General features: G+C 40.3%; 1 protein-coding gene across 1 annotated transcript in view; it reads right to left on the reverse strand.

Moving 5' to 3' along the window:
• The window catches only part of LOC129397477 (uncharacterized), a 45,520-nt gene extending 23,657 nt beyond the window's left edge, over positions 1–21,863 (reverse strand). The window contains exon 1 of the mRNA XM_055110720.2: positions 17,349–21,863. Within this exon, the coding sequence (XP_054966695.1) occupies positions 20,572–21,432 (861 nt within the window). The 5' untranslated portion in view covers positions 21,433–21,863 and the 3' untranslated portion in view covers positions 17,349–20,571. The remainder of the gene's footprint in view (positions 1–17,348) is intronic.
• Positions 21,864–25,659: the final 3,796 nt, after the last annotated feature.

A 25,659-nucleotide genomic window follows, 5' to 3' on the forward strand; every position in this document is an offset into this window, starting at 1 on the left:
ACATAATCCAGTTTGTGCCACATATCTTCCATTTACCAATCCAGACCCTTGCCTTCCCTGTTCTGCCTCAGAAGCATGTATATATGTATATACATGTTCCCTTGAGAGCTAGCTTTCAACTGTGTTAGACCAATCTCCAACAAGAAATCCAAGAAACAGGGGAGTGCGGTCAGGATATGTACGTCCCTAGTTCCCTTCCTGGAAGTCCCTTCAGACTTGTTGTTTCCTTGACCAGAGTCAGAAGCCTGGCCAAGGAAGCAGCCTCTACCACTTGGCTATATAATAGTTGTGCTTGTCTGTGGGGTACATGTGGTCCTCCCTCTACCACTCATTCTCTCTGAGTTCCAAATATTGCCTCCTCTGCTCATCTATTTGGACCTAGGGATGTTAACTTCTGCTATTCCTGGCACTGGGATACTACATTATCTTTTGTGGTTTCCCTGCACTTTGCCTACATATTCGTAAATAGTTTCTTTACTAAGCCCTTGTTAGGTTTAGTAAAACCTAGAATTATCTCAGTTTGAATATGCCATCTGTTTCCTCCTGGGACCTTGACTAACATACCTGACTAGTAGAGAGAAAATCTGACACTGCCACTTCCCCACCACACACACTCTTCCAGTTTAATGATTACTAATAGTTTCGTGTGTGAATGCCTTCAAACACAGAACATTATTTGTGAGACATATAACACCAAAGACATATGGAAGAAACATAGACAATGTTTTTAACATGAGAACTTTTTTGAAAAAGTGAAAATTTCTGGTTGCTACTGACCATGCCTCATTTTGTAAACTCCTTTCCTGATCCCTATAACCCTTCACAATTTTAGTATTCCTTTGATCTTTTTGATGACTCATTGTCTCCCCTTATGGGCTTATCTTCTTAAATGTAGGTGTCTGGGTTCTCCATTTTTCTCTTCTCTCACCATCCCCCTTCTCTCTCTCTTTGAGATTTTATTTCCTTGAATAGCTTAAATTATCGTCACTATGCCAAAGATTCCAAAATCTCTACCTCCAGCCCTGACCTATCTCCCAAATTCATCCATTTTCATTACTCTCTGAAAGCTATCCCCAACTTGAACATTCTAACAGTAATTCAAATACAACAGGATCAAAACCAAATTCATATATTTCCCACTAAACTAGTTCTTCCACCTGACTTTCCCATTTCTATTCTCAACACCCCCAATCTCCTCTTCTCAGCCCAAAATTTTGGTGCCATACTTGACTCCTGTTTGTTGCTTTTCATCACTCCTATTTAGGACACTCCAATAGCTACACTATTCATCCAGTATTCATCTTCTCCTTTCAATTGCCACAGCCAAAATCCAATATAATATTCTCATCCCAGAATTTCATAACACCCTCCCAACTCAGCTTCCCAGAGCTAGTTTTTCCTCCCCTTACACCTAGCCATCTAACAGATTGACAGCCTGATCTTCCCCCAAAATACAATATTTCTATTCTCTGATTTAAAAAATAACTGCCCAGTGTTCCCTGAATTTAAGTCTAGACTTCATGGTCTGTATATAAATGTCTCTACTATGTGACCTCAACCTATGCAAGCCCCCATCCCAGTATGTCCCCCAGGTTCCAGTCAAGAAAACTTAACTAGCACATCATACTGTTTTCTCTGCTTATCAAACCTTCCACACATCTCCGCAGATTTACATTCTTCAAGGTCCAACTCAAATCTTACCTCCCTAATGTGCTTTTCGTAAGACTTTAATTATATTCTGCTTTACAATACATTATTTTTGTATTGTCATCTTATATACCAGATTCAAAGTTCTCTGAGAGCAGGGACTATTTCTTACTCATTTTTTTTCCTCACAGCACCTATATAAGCCCCCTTCACATAATCCGTGATCAATAAATATTCATTGAATAAATTAATAAATGAAAAATCATCAGAAATATCTCATTTTTAATAAAGATCTGGAAGACATTTCCTTTGTTTCTTAGGATTTTTTTCTTTTTAGATGCATGCATAGCTATATTCTGTAGCATCTGTTTATTTTTAGACTTTTTAAAGGTTTTAGATTCTGTAAAATATGTACAGAATATTCCGTTCAACATAGGGTGTGAGATTGATCACAGCATGACCCATAATTGTATAATTTCTAATCAAAAGTAAGTGTGACTTTGGCATAAGCCAAACTTTAAGAGGAAGTAAGAGTAGAATAAAAATTCTCGGCCGGGCGCGGTGGCTCACGCCTGTAATCCCAGCACTTTGGGAGGCCAAGGCGGGCGGATCACGAGGTCAGGAGATCGAGACCATCCTGGCTAACACAGTGAAACCCCGTCTCTACTAAAAATACAAAAAAATTAGCCGGGCTTGGTGGCGGGCGCCTGTCCCAGCTACTCAGGAGGCTGAGGCAGGAGAATGGCGTGAACCCGGGAGGCGGAGCTTGCAGTGAGCCGAGATAGCGCCACTGTGCTCCAGCCTGGGCAACAGAGTGAAACTCCGTCTCAAAAAACAAACAAACAAACAAACAAACAAAAAAACTCAGTCTATTGGGCCTTTTACTGAAGTACTTCTTGTGGTTACTTCCTCCTTAAATACACCATCCGAATCTATCTTAACAAAACTATGTTAATTGTATTTTTACAAATAATCAGTGAAAATACAAAATAAATATGATACTTCTGGATATCAGAAGTTGAACATATTGAGTAACCAGCTCATCTTAGAAGCTAATCTATGAAGTATTATGTATAAAATAAAAAAGATGTGTTGTTAAAGATAGAGATAGAGTGACACAGGTGGCTGAGTAGATCTGTTTTCTACTTCCATATGAAGAAAAGCTTAAACATGTTTGTTTATTTATTCCTTCATTCATTCATAATCCTATACTATGTGCCAAGCACTATGTTAGGCATGAGGGATATCATAAAGCATAAATGTATGATCCCTTCTTTAAAGAGAAGAAAGAACTACAAACAAACGATAGGAAAATAATTCAAATGTAAAGTTTGTTCCAGGCATAGCAGTAGCACAGAGGAGAAAAAAACTTGTGACAGTTTCATCCTTGAATGGCTTCACTAATCTAGCTTTCTATAACTTACTGTAAAATATCACCCACTGGACAAAGCCAGGAAGAAAGAACATATTATAAGACTTAAGTATTTGAATAATTTATAATGGTTTCATTGCTTGGAAAACTTCAATTCATTTTGGCAACATATGAGATCACTGGTCTCAATGTGGAAGATAAAGCATACAGCATTGCAGGGCCTGAAAAAGAATATCCAATTGTAATTACAGTATTTTAAAAGGGAATGCTAGTCATTATTATTTTCAGTGGTCAGGACTGAAAATGCTTGTTTACTTCAAGTTTTAGCAGCATATTTACCTACCTTAGATTTGTTATCTCTGAGCTAAACAAACCATTTTAATTTCAAGCAAAGCCACAAAGCATTATTTCTCAAAATATACATTTAATTAATAGCTTATTTGCTTTCTTCTCACTTGACTGTGAGTTTCATCTAGGACAGAAATTATTTCTTATTGATCTTTACATTTCATGCCTAAGCATAATTCCTGGCACACAGCAGACAATACTTGTTAATAGAAATACTTGTTAAATAGTTGTTAAAAGAAAAATGTAAATGTAGACCTTTAGCTCCTTACCAACTGTCGATATTCAAGTGTTCTAGTGCCCATGATTTGCAACCTTTTCTTGTTTTTTTCTCCTGATAAGATCAGGCAAAGGAGAAGGATTTCCAAATAGCCTGATAGTGTATCAGTGTTTCAAAAAGTTAAAGCCCCAAGACTTACCAGGGAACTTTAATTCTCATAAAAAGAAAATAAACCTTATATTAACCTTTACGTGTAAACTCAAAATGGTGCACTCCCTGAAAGTATTCCTCTTGTTAGATATTTACGAGATACCTTTGCAAATAGAAAACTGCAGACATGACCCCTAAGCTTCATGTAAAATGACTGTATTTATTATTTTTATTTTGATCTTCACTTTTGCAGTAGTTGCTGTAAATGGCTTGGAACATGCAAAATATGCTAAACAAGAAACCTAGCCCCTACCTGAAGAGTTAGCCGTTGAAAGGCACAAAGAAGTACAATGGATATAAAAGCCTCTTGAAGAACAGCCTTTTGCTGCATAGATGCTAGGCAAGACAGTATGTGGCAGGAAAAGAGTTGGGGAAACTGCTTTAAAAACCTATTAACTAGGAATGTGAAAAGCAAGGAACAATTGGGAAAGGAGGGAGGTGCTCACTGTTTAAAAGCCTTTTAAAGGTGACCATATTTTTGTTGGCTTTTTGCCTGCAACATAAAATGAGGATGATGTACTGAATGGCTAGCTGGCTGGTGAAGGTAGAATGAATGGCCTGGGCTAGGAAGTCAAGGCTGAATTTTGAGATGCTACTCTGGACTATGTGCAGCTGTTGAAACAATTCTCAGCAATGACCACTTAGACTTTGAAGTAAAGACAAAATTCAGTCAGCCTCCTCAATCACCCTTTCATTTTTGTGTGTTTTTCTCGGTCTCATAAATATTTGCCTGTGCTGTCTTTGCTGCAGATATTAAGGAGTTAATAAATTAGACAGCCAACAAGCAGGAATTGGGAAAAGCCACAGAACTTAGAATTGAACAGCTGACAGCAGATTCTGCAGGTGCAAGATGGGAATCAGCTCTGCATTTTCTATGTAGCACAGTTTTCTCTGCCTGGCCTGTGGCCTGATTTCCTGGCCTCTTTGGGATAAGCTGAATTATAAGACAGAGAATTCCAGAAGATCTAGCTCTGTGATCCTATGAACTCTAGCGCTTCAAAAGGAAGCAATCTCCTTCTATGTTTAGACTGACAATATTACATATTGGTGGCAGCCTTGTAAGATTTTGGTTTCACGTTAGGAAAGAAAAATGCTCTAAATGCCATCCTACTTAAAGAAAAAATGGTTGATTAAACTGCACTGCATAACAAATTAGCCTCCTGCAATTGGGTGTCTAGGAATGTGTAGTGTGTGTGTGTGTGTGTGTGTGTTGTGTATGTTAAAGGGAATCACTACTTATTAAATATATAAGTACCACAGTGAATATTAAGGTCATAATAGGGTATGGGAAAGGAGAGAAATGGGCTGCATTCAAGTGCATATTTCTAATCAACTACTTTTTTGTATTCTTCTAATCATTGTATTTGATAGTAATGGACATTCAAGGCTAAACTCTGCATTGTGGCAGTTCTTCCAAATCTTTTTGGCTCTATAGTGGTAAAAATATTAATTCCATTACACTTGAAAATGTCCAATATGATCCCTTGATTAACAAAACATTCCGGTGTTTCTTCTGTGAAGGACTTTGGGCTGCCTGCAAGGATGATGGTAGGAGTGGCTGATTGAATTGATAATAGGAAAATTAATTTTTTTCCATGCTGGTGAATATGGCCTACACATCCAAACCCTTTTGACAAAACTATTTTGAGGAATATATTTGTAATAAGGACAGAAAAACTTGGAGATCTGGGATTTTTTTTTTACCTAAATGGACTCCAGGAAGGACAGATAAATACCTCTAGTTAGCAACAGTTAAAATGGGAGCTAATACCAACTATTAATTCCCAGTTTGGATCTTCTCTTTCTCTCAGGACTACTTTAAGTCCCCAAAATTCCATGCTTCCAATTTCCCCTTCTACAACTGAAGATCCTATGATTTAAATCATAAAAGATTAGCTATATTTGGACACTGGCCTTGTATTAGTTTGACAGAAAATTCTGAAAAGATCTCCCCATTCCAAAAATGTCTTTCTCAGACTTTTTGTGGAGACCTAAAATTCCACCACTAGAAATTTTAATATTTAGAGTAATGCTGTGTCCCTTACTGACAAATTCAATTTCAAAACACAGTAAAATTAAATAAACATGAAATAAATGTATTAAATAAATATAATTTTTAAGTATTTGTGGGCCAAAGATCAGGAGGGAATATAGAAATGTTATTTGTGGCATGAAGGTAGTAGTATTACAGATTACATCTTCATTTTATAATTTCTCTTTACTATGCTGATATAAACATCAATAGGGAAAAAAATAGTGTTACTTTTGAAGGCTCAATTCTACCTGACCACTGTATCTCTAGCTAGTGGAACTTAAAATATAAGTCACCAAAATTTTAAAATAAAAAAATTAAAGAATACTCTCACTTAGTGATTTACAACTAGATTTAGGGAGAAAAAAACAAAACTCGACAAATATTCACTTAAAAGTTAATGAGTATTTGCTATGGAGAAGGCATTTTGTTGAGTGATACAGAGGATACAAAAATGACCAAGATCTGCAACCCCCCTTTTTCAAAAGCTTATGGCATAAGGCTAGTAACTTTGAAGAAAAAGCACATTGTTATCAGTCATCAGTATATTTTGGTGAATCCATCTACTAGCCATTTGTTTCAGATTTTGAAAAGCTGAAGGATGGGGCAAGCCTAGGATACTACCTAGGAAAGATCAGCCTGGATTAAGACACTTAATGAAAGAAGATGAGGGAAGTAGGCACAAGCCGGGGGAGGCGATAGCACAAAAGAGGGTAGAAGATGAGAGCACGCTGACTGCAAACTGTGTGTGTTTCAGAGGGTGGATTTCCTAGCTCTGACTTCTAGCAAATAATTTTCACAATGTAAAGTGGACCCTAACAAAGTAATATTCCTATCAATCCAAGAGTGCCAAGCAATCAAGGAGAGAGATTTACAGACAGTGTACTTTCAAATTCACAATGCAAACTCTAAAGTAATATGTATTTTCTTATAAGCTTAACTTTAGTAAAGAATGATTTTTGAAGTTCACTCAAATATCTAATATTTGCAGATATCCTTATTTCATTACTTTGCTCCAAATATTTAAAACCAGATGAAAAAAAGTAATGTCCTTAAGGAGTCAAATTCATTATTAAAATAAGATATTTTCCAAGTTGTTTGGAAAATGGTTTACTTTCTTTTTTTCCCCCTTTACTAGACCTCAAAATACATTGAGTTTTCCTCACTGGTAAAGAAATACAACATTGAGAAGTATCAAGTGAATCCATTTGAACAGGCTTCAAAACCATACCACTAACGTATTATTTTAAAATGTTTCTCTAAGACGCATTTATTACAAGGGAACACTCTTTAGGAAGCATTAACACTCACAGTCCCTAAATTTTAAATTGGTCCCTAATATTCCATTTGGTAATCAATATCCTCCTTTGCTCCTCCCCCACCCTCTCAGATGGCCTTATTCTCTGTCAGTATCTATCACATTTTCTTTTTTCTTTTCCTTTTTTTTTTTTTGTCACCTTCTTCATTCTTAATCCTTCCTTTTGGGCCAAGCTGTCTGCCCTTTGTAGCTATATTTACTTCCTCCTTCTCTTTCCCCTTTAACTCTTTGTAGACCTTTAGATTATGAATGCTGAAATTTGTGATTCATTGTTTTTGCCATATTGACCTCCTATTAATAAAATTTGCCTCCTCCACAAGATTATTCTAAGAAAGCATACTTTTAAGCATCCACAACTATTGCCCAAAGAGAGACAACCATTTGGTTCAACTTCATATGTGTTAAGCCAAATATATTCAAAAATGATTTCCTACTCCGATTCTTATTCAGTATTTTCTGTGATTCTCCTTTATTATACCTTTCTAGTGCAATGGAAACTTCAGCTATCTGTGGTCTAGTCTGAACTGTACATGGGGTAGTGACAATGGCCTTCTGACCCTATGGCTCTTCCTGGCTGTGGATAGAATTGATAGCACTTTTTCAATTTCTCCCTTGTCTTTGCTTGAACATACTGGAATTACAACCTCTGACAAAGGTAACATCCCTTTTGTAGTGGAAACAAAAGGGGTGTGTAATGAATTGGTTAAGATTACATTGCATGTTTAGATGATGAAATCCAACTGCAGCTCAGTTCCTTTATTTCCTCTCGCTGGACCTGGTCTTTCAATAAGACATTATTGACTGGCATCTTCCCCAGAACAGGTGCTTAGGAATATAGTCTTGCTGCTTTGAGTCCTTTAGACTGGAAAACAACTATGGAATAGGTCAAGAGAATCAGGTATGAGACAATAATGCCCAGTACCTTAGGACATGCACTGTAGATGATTCATATCCAGGTGGTATTAATGGAATAAAGGGTCCTTAGACTTATATGGGGAGCTAGCGCTTTTCAAATTAACTAAGGTGGAAGGATATGAGTTACAGGTTTATTTGCCATTTTTCTGCAAAAATTCTATGACCAGGAGGAGATAGAGGAGGAAGGCAATTTTTAACATAATTCACCACTATAGATTGTGCTATAATGATATTATAAAAGGAATTTTTAATTTTTATGAAGATGAAATCAATGCCACAATGTGTGGTATTAACAAATGCTATCTTTTTACCACAAATCATATCACCTTTGGTTACTCTGGATAGCAAATTATTGGCCTCTTTCTTCTTTTTCCCTTAAATTACTTTGGCTTGTGGTTTGTCTTTTTTTTTATTTTTCAAAAACAAGATCGCTTACAATTTTTGCTTTTAAAAATGATATAATACCCATATTGGCTGCAGAAAATATTTAAAATGTGTGCTTTTCAAAGAATGATCAGATCATTTATTCATCTTTAGATAAAGATGATTATATTCATCTCAATTATTTTTGCCAAGGACTGTAACACTAATTTTACTCTTTCTAAAAATTAAAATAGCAAACAGTTTATATAAGGTGTTGATAATTACCTATATTATTGTACTGCTGTGACAGATGTTGGCAAAAAAGCCTAAAATGCCTACAGCTGTGCACTCCATGACATCTAGTTTATACTCAGACAGAAGGCTAACAGATGTTCTGAACTGTCACTTTGCCTAAATGTTTTTAAAGTCTAAGGACCTGCTTTATAATTCGCCGGAGTCTGGTTTGGTTTCACAGAGGTTCTCAGAATTCCCATCTGTGACAATTAATGCTGAAGACATTGATAAATCAACCCTTGTGTTTTCTCTCTTCTTTAACAAACAGACATCAGTTTATACATGGATGGTAGATTGTGAAGGCTGTTTTTATATACATCCTGTTTGTAAAATTATCTCCTTAAACACAGATAGAATTGGGCTATAAGAATACATGGAGGTTTGTTTTGAGCCATGGAAAGGGCCAGGAAATCACCTATTATTTTCTTTCTGCTAAATTTTATGCACCTTGGAAGTAAAATGTTAACCATTTCCAATGACAATTTTCCAAAGTTATATTTGTTCTAGTGAATAAAAAAAGTTTTTATTTTTATTCAGCATGTTAACAGTTCTGCTCATAACAATAACTCTTAATTGTGCAGCCTGTTAGAAAAATGAAAGAAGACAATAAATGGCATTGAGAAAGTACACAGCACATCTTCTCCAGCTTGACACCCTAATACTTCCTCTTCCCAAACATACCTTCAGATCCCTCATACAGAATTACTGCCCCGTGCAAAGGCCATCAATGCCTTATTTGCTGTTGCTCTTAATTTTAACAAGCTGGATTCCTGTAGTACACTTGCTTAATAGTTTAAACATTCTGTTAACAATCAGGTGTTTGGCCTATCCTGTTTCTCCTCTATTCTGTAAAGAAATATAACTCCAAATAGTACATCTTTCTGGGTTTGTTTCTAAATTAGTCCCCACACTTAATTATGAGGATGAGAGGGATGCCTTATTCCTCTTTGTTATAGGCTAAGCTCTCAGTAATCCCAAACAAAAGAGCCAGTTCTGGAAGATACAGGATTTGCTAGCAGGATTATGGTCTCATAGATAATGATGTGCAGTCAGCAGAAGCGAAGCTTTATTTTAATTCAAATAAGCTAGTAAACAAACCACTGACAAGTCTGCTGGTGAGAGTAGCTGGCTGCTGTTGCCACATTGGCAGCAAAATTATAGAAAATCTATTATACCCTGTTCACCATATGTTTAATTTAATACAAGATACAAATTAAACTATTCACAGTGCCTATTAAAATAACAATACTTTTTTATATTTGAATGTTTTAAAATAATTTCTACTGACCTTTTAAAGGGCAGTTTTGATATAGGTGACTATCAGGGGTGGAGGGAGGTAGTTAATAAAAGTCAAAAAATTGTAATTGCCTTCCTGAAAAAATAAAAGTATAAATGTTCACTGGTTTGCAGATGTTAATAAGGTTAATTAGCAGTCATGTGTTCTGCTACTACTATATTTCCCTCCCATCCTTTGGGTTTCTGAGGCTAGAGTTTTAAGAGTGATACTTAGTTTGACCTATGTGAGTCTGTCCTCATGAAATCATTACCTGGATCAAGCCAGCCTATGGGTAGCCTTAGAACTAACGCCAATTGAGACCTATAATCTGAAAATTGAGTTTAAACTCTAGGCCCAACTTTGGTATGGAAAAAGGCACAGACTTTTATATTATTGCTTTCAGTCAATTTCTCCGTAGCCAAAAGATCCTAAGGGGAGCCAGAATTAAGAGGCTTTCTTCCAGAGACAGGAGAGAAGAAAAAGACAAGCCCACAACAAATTTGTTTATAACAAATTTTTCTCTTGTACCCACAACAGTCGGCAACCAGTGATGCTTGCTTGAGTCTATGGGGACTCAGTCTACCAGATTCTAAAGACCAGACTGGGTTTTAAAGTTATAGAGCTAGATTTGAAACCCATATCTATTATTTCCCAGCTGTGAAACCACAGATCTTTAACCTAGCTGGATCTTCCTTTATTCTGTAATGAGGGGACGTTGGGGTGAGGGGAAGTATAATAATTCCAATTTTATAGTATTATTATGAGAAGTAAATAAGAGAAAGTATCTGGTACATAATAGATACTCATTAAAGATTGGTTCCTTTCCTCTTTCACTCTCAAGCAAATAGACATGTTGCCCTTTCTTCAAAGGTGAAGGGAGAGTGTTAGGAGGAGGAGCTGGAGGGGGAGATATGAACAAAAATTCGTGGAATCAATTTCTTTGGATCATTAATTCCTTTCTACCTCCAAAACCCAAAATGGCATTCTCCTTTTCTCTCAAAATTCACCATAATACTTACTCTCTTTAAGACTGTATTGGTAAGCCACCCAAACCAGCTCCCTATTGTTGGGCATATGAATTAGAAAAATAAAATATAACCATTGCACTTTGAGATATCTTTTCCAACTTTTATGTACAGATTTTGCACTGAGTCTACAATTGTGTTCATGGGGTTGCCTCATGTGAATTTTGGTTCAGAGAATAGAAGTCTAGCAGATCCAACTACGTACTGGTAATTACAATATGCATAAGGTGTACACTTGGAAAATGGCCTTAGTTTCAATTGTTCTTGAAGTCCAACAGATGATATTAATATTTTACCCAAAAAACTAGTAAATTTATCTCAGATTGATGCAAGAAGCGATTTTCAAAGCATGGTCCTGGTAAGGATATGCCAGAGAAACACCAGACAAATATCCATGGTCCCTTCCCCTCTCTCCAGTAACCTGTTATTCAGAGGTTGAGAGATCAGAGATATTTCCATTTATTGAAACACTGGATATATCGTTAAATTAAGAAACTGGAAAAAAAAAGGGTGACAAAATTTGTGGCATATTTTAAGTGTTTAGCATTTTAAAATTAATACTTTTAACACATGAAGACAAAACACGATTGTACGTATAACTTCATTTTGTATATAACAAAGGAATTTAAATGGATTTAAAGGCTCTCCACAGGCCTTGCTTCTACCTCTAAATTTCCACTTAGTTACATCCTTCTCTAGTCCCTGTTGTCAGGTCCCAGAGCATAAAACAGACTGAGGGAGCCTCAGAGCTCCAGAAGTGTGAGAAGGGTGAGAAGGCAGGCCATGCTGGCTAGGTACATGGCCACTTAGCAGACAGGCCGCCAAGCGAGCCTGCACTGTCACCTTCCCCACCTCAGGTTTCCAGGTCCGTGGCTCCTGACCTGAGAGCCGCTCTCCTCTGAGAGGGTCTCCCAGTCCCTTGCTGGCCCAATCTCGGTTCCTGACTTTCCACCCCCGAACCCTCCCCGCTCTCCAGGGAACCACGATCCAGCCCTCCAGAGAGGTTCTCCTGGGCTCGCCGTTTCGCCCACGGGGTACGGGGAACGAACCCAACTGGACACACTGTGCACCCGGAAAAACAGACGGTTCCAAATTCATTTCCGCATTTGAGTCTAGAGTCAGCAAGATCTTGGCCGCCCGCCTGCGCCTCGGAGCAGCCCACGAGCCGGTGAAGGCGCGTGGGGAAGGGGGGCCTGGAAAGCCCGGGCTTCGACTCACTGGGCCAGTACCGCTCCGAGGAGGGGCCTCAGCCTCCTTCGGAGCCAGGGCCGCGCCCGAGCCGCGCTAGGCCAGGGGGCCGGACGCGCACGGAAGGGGGCTGGCGGACACGGCCGGGTGGTGGCGCAGTTCCTGGGGGCACAGGGCAGCCCAGCCCGCCGGCCCGCGCCTCCGCTTCCCCACTCCAGCGAAACTGGACAAGGCCGACCCACCCAGCCGGGCCCGATCCCTCAAGACACTTTCGGCCTCCGCCCCCGTGTCTCCTCGGGTTTCCACAGACCCAGGGAAGGACAGAGGCGGCGAGCAGGCTGACAAGTTTATTCTAGAGGCTTTGAAAAATGAGGTTTCCAGGTCTCTTCGCACGCGCGCGCGCGCGTTCTCGGGCTAAAGGTTCGAAGCTAGAGTTTGAATTTAAGCCACGTCCTGGGACAGGTCGCGTTCAGCGTGGGCGTCGGCCCCGCCGCGGCCCCAGGCCTCTTCGAAGTGCGCGTCAAGTGGGGTGTCGGGTCGTTTTGTTTTTTCACTAAGTGAATAATTCAATCGTGTTAGGCCAGATTACATGCTCATAATACCCGGGTGTATTTAAAAGCACCCGCGTTTCTAAACCTCCCGCAGAAAGTGGGAAGCAATCGCCCCCTCGGACCTGGCGCCGCTGCGCCTGCTGGAGCCTCGCTTCCCCACAGTCGGGCGGCCAGTGGAGGGCGAGGAGCGCGCGCGTCACGAGAGGCGGCCCCGGCCTCCCAGAGCCCGCACCGGGAGGCCGAGGGCTCGGGACTCGAGCCGTCTGAGTCCGATTTCTTTCCACGTGCAGAGGGTAGAAAGTCAGGGCGTGATTGATTGCTTAAGGAAAGAGAAGCTACAGCTTTCACGGTAGTTGATAACTAAAGCATGACATGATGCCATCTGTGTGAAACTCGTGATGTGTGTGGTCATTGGCTCCCTGGAACATCCAGACCCTGATCGTGCGTATCGTGTTTCCTTATAAGCAGCACTCGCGATTTAAAAACAGGTCCCGGTGCCCCTCTTGCTGATCCTCTCTGCCATTAGCCCGCTTAATTCCCTTTTTGTAAATTCCCCTCTTTACCTTTCTTTCGTCCCTCCCTCCCTCTCTTTCTTCTTTCCTCCTCTCCTTTTCCCCTTTCTCTTTTTCTTCCTCAATCTAGGTCGTTTCTGCTGAATGATATTTATTCACCGAAGTCCCAATCTGAGGGTGAGGGGAAAACCCCACCCTCCACATCTCCCCAGCTAGGCTTGCGCTTGTAAAATATGGGGTTCAGCTTTGGCTCCAGAGCGCTTTTGAACAGTAAAGTTTCCAATTCAGAGCCACCTCTAAATAAATGCCCATAAATTTCCCAACCCCGTGAGAAAGCCATTTCTACAACCCAGCATCGTCTGGGTGATGTGTGTTTGTTCCAACTAGAGAGGCACTGGTCAGTCACCTCAGTTTCTGCCCTCTGGATACAGAAAGTGCTTTTGTTTGTGTTTTTTGGTTTGTTTATTGTTTGTTTTTTTTAAAGCAGCTTTCCAGTTGTAGACTATTGGTTCCTGATTCCCTCATCTATCAAGACAGTTTGTCAGTTTGGCCCTGCACCTTGCGTTTCACATTCTACGTTTTTTAGTTAAACGTTGAAACCTTTCCCTATGTCAGATGGGATGTCATTGCATTACAGTTTTTGAGACAACTTTTGCTGACTTGCCTAAAAAAATATGTCGTCCTGATCTCCCACAGGAGAGCGAGGTCAACTGAGGGATTTTTCAGCTTTCTTATGGCTGGGATTGAATAGATCCAAGTAATAAGATATCTCAGGTTTCCTCACCTTTAGTCACCTTGGGCTACTCATGGATGCACTCCTATCTTACAGTCTTAGATTCAGCCCAAAACCCCTCAGTGGAAAGAAGACAGCAGTTCAGATTCTTCTTTCAGGTTGTTGTAAAAAAAAAAAAAAAAAAAGGAAATGGCTTTTTTTCAGTTAGGAGCATCCTTTGTAAGTTTTGATATCCAAAAAATACATATGACACAAGAAGCAGGAAGAGATCTTCAGTTATTCCAGTGGATTACTTTTTTATGAAAACACTGGCTAAAACATTTTACATTCACCCTTCCTCATTCCACTTTTAGTTGGAAGAAGTTTCTAATATTGATTTAATTTTGTATAAGGCCCCTACCCTCTCCTACAATACCATTAAGTAACAAGTTCACCCACCTTAGCCTTTTCTGGTGAAAGTCACTCTTGATTTACTCTCTTCACTTCCCTTCTATCCCCAATGCACTCACACTTTTACAGACACATTTTTCTTGATCCAGAGAGTATTGGGAGGTACATAACTTTTTAGTATTGTCTTGACTTTCATTCTTTTCTAACTGAGATTGGACTTTTTATCCTGTGATACAAAATGAATTTTTGAGAAACAACCATGGGAAAAATTACTTAATTTTCTGTTTTGATGTATTTGTTTTTCAAGCTTCATAGGAAAGGCTTTAGTTGGTGTTTAAATGATAGTCCATGAAAATTCCTTATTAGATGACTCCAGACCAATTGTAAACCAATAACATAATTGTTTCCAAAAGGGAAAGTGGAAGTTGAGATCAGTTAGTCGAGGGATTCATTTGAGTGTGTTTATCTTTAAAATGGTTTATGAGAAGAAAGGGAGAAATGAACTGGGTGGAGGACAGAGGTAGAGAATCCAGTGAAAACATGTTTTTAAGATTAAAGCCATTTTTCCACATTATTGTCTTGCCACAAGTGACAACACAGAGCAGGAGTCATGAAAGTGGATTACTGTCACTCTGGGCTATTGGAGGCCCAGAGAGCCCTGGCATTAATTCCTATAGAAAGGTAGACAAACCTAGTCAGTAACTAACACTGTCCCCCACAGCGCCCTCACTGCCAAATGTTCAGGCTCTCTCAGAGTTGATACAGACCTCGGGGGGTCTAGGTGGCAGGGCTTCCCTTGTGAGAGGAAGCGGAGGCTCTCTGTGGAACTGAGAGGGAGGAAGCCAGGTGGCTGTAAGAGCAAGCCTGAGGGGATAGGGTGCTGTAATAGGAAGGCTGTGGCCACCAGTCCCTCACATGGCTGCAATTAGTGAGTCAAAGCTAGCTAATGATGAATCAAAAAGAGCCAAGAGTAGGACCTTCTGGGTGCTAAAGACTAACCTTTAGCTTGTTCCACTCCTCCCACTGGGCTCCCATCCTAGGTTTTCCAGGACTGGAGACCTTACTGGAGGAAAGGGCAAGTATGTTAAGAAAACATGCCTAGCCCCTGTCTAGCATGCGCATACTGGCGGGGTCTTGCAGAGATGGGGAGAAACACCTTGGGATGAAAGAAGCCCTCAGTGATCTGTGTGTCTGGCTCATACAGTTGTGCACGGCCAACCAGAGAGTGGGGGAGAGGAAAGCCTCATTTTTTTTTCAGTCACTCTATCTGGGGTTGCTTATCTCCTCTCCCGCAACCCTCTGCCTCACCCCACCAGGACCAAATAGAATTGAAACTTCATTGCCTTTGCCTGTACTGAGCCTAAAAACTCAGGGTTTGATAAGGTTACTGCACCAATGATACAATTGTAGATTTTTAAAAGCCTCCTCAAAGAGACAGATGTTTGGGCTGATTAAGAATTGAGGAGGAAACCTGCAGCTGCACCAAGGAATAATCTATTGGACAAATATTTTAATAAAAAAATATGAAGAGATCAGCCCGACCTTGCAAGGTCTTCTGCTTTAAAAAAATCTTTATCAAACCCCTATTCTATGGCTTCAATAAACAGAACCCATTACCTCACGGCATCTTTTGTTGGCCCCATACAAGAGAGAACAAAATGGTTATTCAGGGGAACGCTTTCGATTTTTATTGTGGGTAGCCTGCACAAAGAGCCGTGTTATTGTATTTAAAAGAACCATCTGTAGCAGAAACAATGGCATCAAATTATCTTTGAATACCCACTGAAAAAACATAAAGCTTTTTTTTTTATTCTTCTTCTGTACGGTGGGGGGATAGAGCAGTGTTAGGATAACTGACTTTTTTGTTGTTCTCTGGGTGCATTCTTCTCGCTCCCCCTCTCTCTCCCCCTCACCCTCTCTCTCTTCTCTCTCTCCCTCTCCCTCTCTCTCTCTCTCTCTCTTTTAAAAAATCAGCCATTTGGGGTTTTAAGCCATAAACGATTTTTCTTGTTGCAGGGGATTGCAGTGGCAAAGCTAGGCTAGGTCTTGGAGGCTGGTGTAAGGCGATGCGGGTGAAGGCAGGAGGCTGATGGAGAGACTGGGGGGAAGAAAAGCCGAAATGGATTCACGGTGCCTTGGATGAAGGACGAGAGGGGAACTGCAAGCTCCTTCAACTGGTTCTGTCCGGTGAGAAGTGATCAAGCTTGGGCTGACAAGAGGCTCAGGGAGCCCTCACGTTCTTTCGCTTTTTTACCTGCCAATCAAACTGCTACAAGACAACACCCTGATCTGGCATGGACATGTAAGTAGCTTGCAACCCAACTTTGACATTCACTGCTAGCTCACTCCTCCCCCCACCTCACTTTCTTCCCCACTCATTCTGTTTTTCTTTCTTTCTTTTTTTTTTCTTTTGACCTTTAAGAGATCTGGAAATACACCCTGTGTGGCAGTCATTTAACACTGGTAGATTTAAGTCTGAAAGCGTTAACTTTTGGAATTAAATTCTAATTTAGATTTAACAAATGCAGAAATGAAATGACATTATTTCATTCTATTTTGGACGGTTTTGGTACTGAACTTAATCAGTTGTCTTACAAGGGTGTGTTTCTTTTACTATGAAACTGAAGAAATAGATCTGTGAGCCCCCAGAAAGAAACCCACTAATGAAAAATTCAGGCTTCCATCGTAAAAATGTTAAACTCTAGCATTTCACCCCCATAAAGAACCTCTTCCAGGCCAATGTTACTAAATGGAAAGAGTGATTTGATTCAAAAGGTACATATCATTAAGGGGTTGCTACTACTTCAATCGGCGTCTTAACTATTTTGGTGGTGGTTACGGGTAGGGGCAAGTTGCAAAACAAGAGGAAGGGGACATGGCGATACCTCGTTTTTTATAAGAGATTGACATAGAGGAAGATAGAAATGCATGGGGGCAGAATAAGCAGGAAATATTACCTGAGAGAAGGAATTACAGAGCATGGCGAAGCTGGAAGGTGGGAGGGTTTCTGCGGGAAGTCGAGCGAGGGGTGACGGGGCTTGCTCTTTGGCGCCCTCTAATGGCAACTTGAACCAATGTTTTACTTTCGTAATGCAGTACTGGGAAAAGCAGCTGGGTTTTTGTTATTGCTGTTGGTTTTTTTCCTCCGCAGACTTAGAAACTAGAGACTATTAGTGGAGTAAATTGATTGTTTTCAGCCTAGGAACTTATATATATATGTCTTAAACTCACCAGTGTTTCCTCCTCAAACATCCCCTCCTCTCCCTAAATCTTGTTAGACTAATAGAAGAGGACAGGCTAATGGCAAATTGACTTATGGAGGGTGGTCCACGCCCAATTAGCCATTGCGGGCGGGGGAGAGGGTGTAGGATTCGTTTCCTACCTGAACAGCATTCTGACTCTTCTAACATACTCGAGAGGTGTAGGGGGTGGAGTAGGAAGGGATGATTTGGAAATTGCAGATTCTGACACGGGCTCATTATAATACACTTTTAAGGGGGCTCTTGGGAACCTCTGTTATTGCGACATGTGGTGGTCAGGGGGCTTTCCTTCCCGCCTTCTTTTTCTTTTTTCTTTTTCTTCTTTCTTTCCTTCTTTTTTCTTTTCTTTTTTTTTAATTTGATAGATAAAGGTTAATCTTGGGCTGAATGATAGAGCTATGATTGACAAGAGAAAAGGTGTTGAGGGCAGGTCGCGCTGTCTTATTTACAGCCCACTGCTTGCTGTAGAGTCTTTGTTAGGACTGGAAAGCTAATTTAGTGCTGATCAAAAGCACCACAGAGTTAAAGGACTGGTAATGACTGCTAATTTCATTTCAGCCTCATGCATCCCCAACTGCTGTAATTAAAGACACGCTATTTAAATACAGGTGAAGGGTTTTTTTTTTTTTTAAGTTGGGTGGGGGGGGGGGGGTGGGTGGGTGGATTACAATTTTATTTAGATCTTTTCTTCTACTCTACTTGGGTGTTATGTAGTCCCAAATTAGATTTTATTATTATTATTATTTAGAGCCGCTCCTTGTCATTTATACCTGGCTTTGCAGAATCGGAAGTGTGAAATGTGTCACTCACATAAAAGCCCCTGTTTAAAGAAAGGGTGGGGCGGGGGAGTGCAGAGGAGTAACTATTTAGGGGTGATTTAAATATTTAGGTCTCCTTTTTTTCTCCTTCAAATTAATAGAAAGGCCTTCTATATAGTTAAAAGTATTTGAAACTGGGGGCAAGGTTAACAGGCCAAAGGGATCAGTGTCAGCTTTTTAAGTACTTCTAAAAAGATCATGTGAACAGATGGAAAAATATATTTTTAATTAAATAATTTCCCCCACACTATAGCTGCAGTGTTGGCTCAGAAACCGTGTAATTTCTCATCCGATAGGAGTTTCTTTATGAGAACATCAAAGGATAAAAAGCTCTGCATTTTCGTAGTTGGTTAAAATTGATAACCACCCCCCCATGCGCGCGCGCGCGCACACACATACACACACACACATACACACACACACATATACACACACACACCCCAACACACACACACACACACACACACACACATACATATACCCAAAAAAGAATTTAGCCTTTAATCTCTTTTTATCCACGAAGACTAAAGCTCTGTACTCGACCCCGCGAGCGGCTCTCGCCTTCCGGGGCTGGAACCCGACTCAGATGTGAAGCGGCACTGAGCCGCTGCGCAGGTTCGTGCCCAGCGCCCCCTGTTGGACACAGTAGGAGCTGCGCAGCGCCAGTCCCGGAAATCGCTGGAATCCTGCTCTGGGGTTAGAGAAAACTCTTTATTGCCCTCCAAAAAAGAAACGGGATGCGAAAACAAATTTTTATATCCTTGAAAAATAATATAATATTAACTCAATAAAAAACTAAAGAGGCGATACTACAATTTTAATTCAATAAAAAATAAAGACTGTCCTCCTCACATCCCAGCCATCCCCCACCCGGTTTGGTTTTGTAACTCTTTTGAAAGGTTCTGCGATGGTAAAACAGGTAAAGAAAAGTGACGAAAAACAAAGCATTTTTCTGTAGTCGTGGAGAATCAAGCAAAGTATACTTCCTCCGTTTTGTCCACATTTCAAAAAATTAAACGGAAGATGCTGCTGCTTGCTGTTTTGACGTTGTCAGCAGCGTCTTGAATGCCCTCAGAGGTCCTGCAAGTATTGTAACTGAGCCTTCGAGTAAACGAAATAACTTGCTTCTATGTGTTTATTTCCAGAGTATAATTAAAAGACCAGTCTCTTATTTGAGTGTTTCCCATCCCCCAGACCAATCCTGGTCAAAGTTTTTCCTTCCCAGATACTGGCTAAGAAACACATACTGGCTAAGAAACAGGTGCCTGGTATCTTTTTTCTTTCATCTTAGCCGTAGGATTTCGGGGAAGGTGTGCCAATGGTAGGGAAGGTTTTCTTTGAAATTCAGCATTTCGTTGACCAGGAATCCAAATTATCCTAGGGAAGGGGGAGTATTTTTACACTTCCAAAAAACTACCTGTCTACATAATAAAGAGCTTTGCCTTTATTATTATTATTTCTTCTTCTTCTTTTTGGTCAGCAAGTGAGGGCAAAAGTAGCCTTTGAATTATTTCAGAAAGAGAAACTGTAAAAATGGCACATCCTCTGAATTTAAAACAATAGGGAAATGTGGGTTTGCTTAATTGTTTAAAATCAAATAGAAATAATTACTGTGCTAAATGAACAAGATGTTTTAAGATTTACATCTTCAGGGTTATGGTTATTGATTTTAACTTTACCCTTAAGAAGTTTAGAGATCGCGTTTTTTAAAGTTTGCTTATTGACGGAAATCGGCTTAATTTTTCATAAAAGAATGGCTTTTTAAAATATTGAATACTATGGCTATGCAAGGTTTATGATACCTTTATGTTTATTCTTCCCACCTCCCAAAATTAGCGAATTCGAGATAACATTTCAAGGGGAATTGCTATTTAGTGCGATGAGAGATGACTTCTCCATCTGGTTCCAGAATTAGATCTCGGCTTAGGTTTTTTAGTCAGTAGGTTCAGATGCAATGGCAGGAGAGAAGAATCAAGCCTTTTGATAAAATCTCTACCCCGAATTCTATCGAAAAGACAGGCAAGCGGGATTCCAGCCACAGCACCCCCACCTTTTGCTCTACCAAAAGGCTTGTCCCCATTACAGAAATAATATAGTCGGTGCTAGTTTTGTGAACCCGCGCCAACCGGTAAGGTAAGAAACGGTGCGCTGACAGCCGAGGTCCGAAGGCTGCTCAGTGGTTCCCGCAGCCCGTGGGGTAGGGAGGCCAAAGCCAGCAAAATGTTGGAGGCGACGCCAGAAAGAGAGTATATGCCTGCTATTCGGAAGTGATGTCGAACGTGCAATAGCAGAGTCCTGGAGATTTCCACCCCGTTCCGCACCCAGGGATCCCAGCCTGTGGGGTAGCAGGTTGTTGGGTGAAGGCAGGAGGGAGAAGCCGCACCTGGCTGAGGGCGGGTGGGCGTGCCGGGAGCGAGTGCCCAACTTTCTAGGGCCCATGGAGAAAGCATAACCCCTAGTTGAGGAAAGAGAGCTAAACAAGTGGGTGGCCCAGGCCTGGGAATGCCACCCGGCTCTCCCGACGCAGTGTTATTTCTGTGGTCCCAGGGGGCCCCAGCACCTGCCCGAATCCCACTCCCCAAGGCCGCCAGCAGGAAGGCAGCCCCTCCATCTTTGAGGGCTGAGGAGGGGGCAGCGAGTGACTGATTCCTTAGTAGCAGGGAAAACCGCAGCGGCTGGCAACGGGCCGCGTTTCTCCGCGGCGGCAAAGCGCCCTTTAGGGGCGGGGCGGGCATTTTTGGTCTCCTGTCCCAGCGTCCAGGCCTGAGCCCGCGCGGGTTGGCTGGGCGCCCTGCTTTGTAAGTAACCAATCTTGCTGGATTCTGAGGACTATCCAGGCGGATGGGCCCACTTAGCTTAGGCCCACTGAGACCCTGCCAACTCCTCAGACCCTTTTCCCCTTCATCCCTCACACCTTTCATGATGAACCCAGGAAAGAACCCGAACTCTGAAAAACAGGACATGTAGTTTGAAGTTTGATAGTTATTTGGGTGTGAGGGACATGACTCTATTAATAAAGACTAAGATTCAAGGCTGAGCTCTCATTTATTAAATTTGCTCTTTCACTCTGTTTTTAAACTCTGGAGATCTTTCAGTTTCGTTGCTCCAACCCTGACACAGACAAAGGCGCCAGGGAGAAAGCCCAGGCGGGCTTGAAGCAGTTGAGGTATAGACTGATACTCATCTCTCCATCACTCAGACGGGCAGATAAGCACTGCCAGACTGGGGGTCCTAATCCAGGGCCCAGCGGCTACGTGGGTTGCTGCGGGGTGTTGAAACCACAAGTACAACTTGACACCATTGAGCCCACGGTGCTTGTCAATAATCTGTGAATTAGGTGCAGAGATTGTCACTGTAGATCATAACAGTTTCTGAAGGACTCATTACAGCCTATCGTGTCAATGATCTTCAAATTAAGGAGGGGGGGGTGGGGCGAGACGAAAAAGGAGTGGGGAGAGCCGGCAAAAAGGGAAGAAGGGTGGGAGGGAAGATAAAAGTCAGAGCCCCAGCTCCGAAGGAGCCTTTAAAGATTATCAGGCCAGCGATCTGAGAATTCCATTGGGATGGGTTTGGAAACCCAACTCCATCTGAGCCAGGACTGGAAGAGGGGCGCTGGGGGCAAGCAGAAGTGGGCCCCTGGGAAGGCCGACTTCTCAGGCATTTCTTTTGAGGCCGGAATAGCTTTTGGGAGAGGGTTCTAGATGTCAATGGGAGGCCTTGAGGATGCCAGCCCGCCCAGGATGGGTGTACACTTTGATTTAGAGCACTTTCCAGGGCAAGCCGCAGCTGCAGATCTTTGAAAAAAGTGGTAATAGTTTCGTTTAGGGATGATGGTGATTGTAGGATGACTTTTTTTTCCAATGGTTTGCTTTAACTTCTTTTCATGCCACAGGTGAAAGCTTTCTTCCTTTTCCTCTGATAGTATTCCTGTCTGTCCCTCACATGTTACGTAGATCTAATTTCTTTCCCCAACTTGTTTTTTTGGGTGCCAAACACATCAGCCCTCTGAGATTTTTATCACTTTTGTGGTTTGTATTGAGTCCAACTGTACTTCTGGAAAGGGAACTTGTGGATAACACAGTAGCAGTATGTTCCATAAGATTCCAGAAGAAAGAAGACTAAATTCCATTTATGCGGTGTGGCAGGGGCCAGGCTAAGGGAAAGAGGTTTTCCCTGCTTGGTAAATTGTCCTTGCAGTGAAAGGGTAGCCCAGCCTTCACTGGAGTGTCATTTAATACTGGCTAGAGAAAGGTTAAGGAAAGTGTAGGTTTGTTTTTCCCACAAAAGTTGTGGTCACAACTAAACGAAGTAATCACAGTTGGAGAATTTAAAACAACTGTTTTTTCTCTAAAATGAGGGTAATAACCCTAGCCACTGGAAAATTGGGATTCTAAGGAAAACCTTTTCCTTTGGTATAATTAATTGCATAAGATAGTGTGGTCAATCAGAGACATATGTATTTAGACTCAAGCAATGATTTACAGGTGTAAAAGGTCCAGTGGCTTTTTGGGCTACCTGGAGTTCCTACTGATCATTTTGCCTTTTAAAAAATTTTCTTCTAATTTTAAAAATAAAAGTCATAGATTTAATGCAACTGAAAACCACTGGTGGCAGCTCTTCAGGTTTTCAGTTTATGTTTTTAAAAGGGAATTTATATTTAAAATAATTAAATCATTTAATGGTCACACTACATTTTCTCCTGGACAACAGCTGTAGTGCAGGGATAGAATCTTAACTTATGTTAAAATTGCTTGATAATTCAGAAATGGAAATGAAATTGTGAATTAATTTCTCCAGAAAATATTTGAGCTAGAATATAAGAAGGATGTTCATATATAATACTGTAAGTAACATGATGATTACTATATGCAGCTTGAAAGACCTACACAAATGATTATATACTACTTCTGTTGCTATAATTTAAAGTAAGGGGAAATATATTTAGTTTTATAACTATTGAATTCTTTTCAAAATGTATTTATTTCATCAATGAGCATTAGATGAAAGAGAATGAGTAAAAAGGGGAGCTGAATGCAAAGCTGTTCTGCATTCCTTAGGTTTCAAGGGTACTTACAGCTCTTGAGTGAAATTATTTGGTGAAATTGGGTCTGGACTGAAACAGCAATTGTTATCCCTTGTTCATTTGTTAAGTGTAATACCACTTCTGGAAATTAAAGGCAAGGTGCTGAAGGGACAGACAAGAAGAAAAAAATATGATTAAGCAATTTGAAATTGCCAATGTACCATGCAGCCATATGCATATCTCTATCTTAGTAAATAGAAAGGGATAGAGATATATGTTTATTCTTTTTATCATCTGGAAACATTCATTATAGTTACTGTCACTAATCCTTCACACTTCCAAAATCTGACAAGTTTGACATAGGAAAAAAATGGGGAAAATGTAGATGAAAGAGTTTCTATCATTTTGAAAATTGTGTTATAAAAATTAAGGTGTCTATCCCCTCTAGGAATTCCTATGAGGGATCCTTCACAGTCTAAAGGAAATGAAGTTTGACAATGGTACAATTCAGTTTTGAATTTTTGCTCTTACTTTCTATATCCTAACCTTTTCCAGCTTATTTCTTGTGGATTGTTTTTGGAAAGTATGCAATGCTCTTTTAAGGGAAAAAAAATCTTCTAATGCACTTATTTACCTTCATTTATATGTGTTTGTTTCTGAAATGAAGAATCAAGCTTTGGTCATTCTGGAAGTCGTGTAGCATGCTCCAATTTGAAGTGACTGAGATCTTTTGTGACTTACAGAGGAGAAGGAAATGTTTTAAAAATTGGCTTATGCCAGTCTCCTTACTCTGAAATTCTCAACTTTCTTGTATTACAGGATAAATATAAATATCATCTCACCAAATTGTACCAGCATTGTCCTAAACATTTAAATTTTCCTTTATTTTTGGCCTTTAAAATTAGAAAATTTTCTCCAGTTGCTGTACTTAGCTTTTTAATTTTGTTTTCTTCTCACTTACCAGACTACTGGTATGATCTCTTTCACTGCAGTATGATTGCTGCTATGGTCACTTTTAGAGGAGATTGTAGGAAGGTTAGGATTCGGAGGAAACATGACAAAAAAGGGAAGAAAAAAAAAACCTTCATTTGACCACATCTGGCTGCTTGTATATTTAACCAGTTCTAGAATTAGAAAACCTTTCTGTACATTTTCTTCTATTTTTCTCACTTTTTTCCTTACATAATGAAATTAAAACTTTTGGAGCCCACAGTTGACATTTTTCAGAAAATTGAGTTATCAAGGCAGTAATTATTTCACGGGGAGATAAAACTCTCATAGCCCTAACTGTCAAATAGGGCCCTTTTCAGATTTTAATTACAAAATAAAATTAGTCTGCTCTTCCTCAGAATGGTTTGTGAGTGGTTAAACAGAGCTTTCCCCCAATACTGGTGGTCGTCAAACTCTGCTAATTAGCAATGCTGAGAAATTCCAGTTAACAAGGACATTCTCCAAGACTCTGCAGGTTCCCTGCCGTTTGCCTTCATTTCCATAAGAAGATTAAGAGAGGAGGGGAACACACTCAAATGCAGATGCAGAAAAGAAGCGTTTTTTAACAAGCATCATAATAGTAAGATGCTTGGCTAGTTCTCACCTAATTACTGCAAGTTAAACCTCTATTTGACACTAAGAAGAAAAAATAAGTCTACAGTCCCCTGTCTCCACAAAATTGTTAGTTGGTTTCAGATATAATACTTGAGGAGTGCTGAGGAGACTTTAGGAGAGAAAAATCAATGTGCAAGATTTTGAAATAAAATTGAGTTACACTTAACAGTTAAGGCCTTTTGGCTAGGGCGTATAATAGAACAAAATAAAATCAGAATATTCCAGGAGTCATGCAACTACTAATCTTGCTCTAAAAGTATGTAGCTTTTTGTTGCCCATGGAAGGTAAGTGTTACACTCCCTTTAGATTAAGCACTTTCAATTTTCGTAAATTGTGCCAATGGCAACATTTTAGATTCTCAGAGGATGAAGCATCCTGTTCCAAGTCTTTTTTGATTGTCTAGTAGTCAATGGTATATTGTTGTTAGTACTGTAGCTGTCTATTACAAACCTAAAACAGTGTTGCTTCTGTCATCTATTGGAATCGTTATAGTTATTATATTTAGGGATCAGTGATGGTGCTGGATTGAAATAGAGTGGGCAGTGATCTGATTTTTTAAAAT

The sequence above is a fragment of the Pan paniscus genome, chromosome 2 (genome assembly GCF_029289425.2).
Source record: "Pan paniscus chromosome 2, NHGRI_mPanPan1-v2.0_pri, whole genome shotgun sequence".
Lineage (NCBI taxonomy): Eukaryota > Metazoa > Chordata > Mammalia > Primates > Hominidae > Pan > Pan paniscus.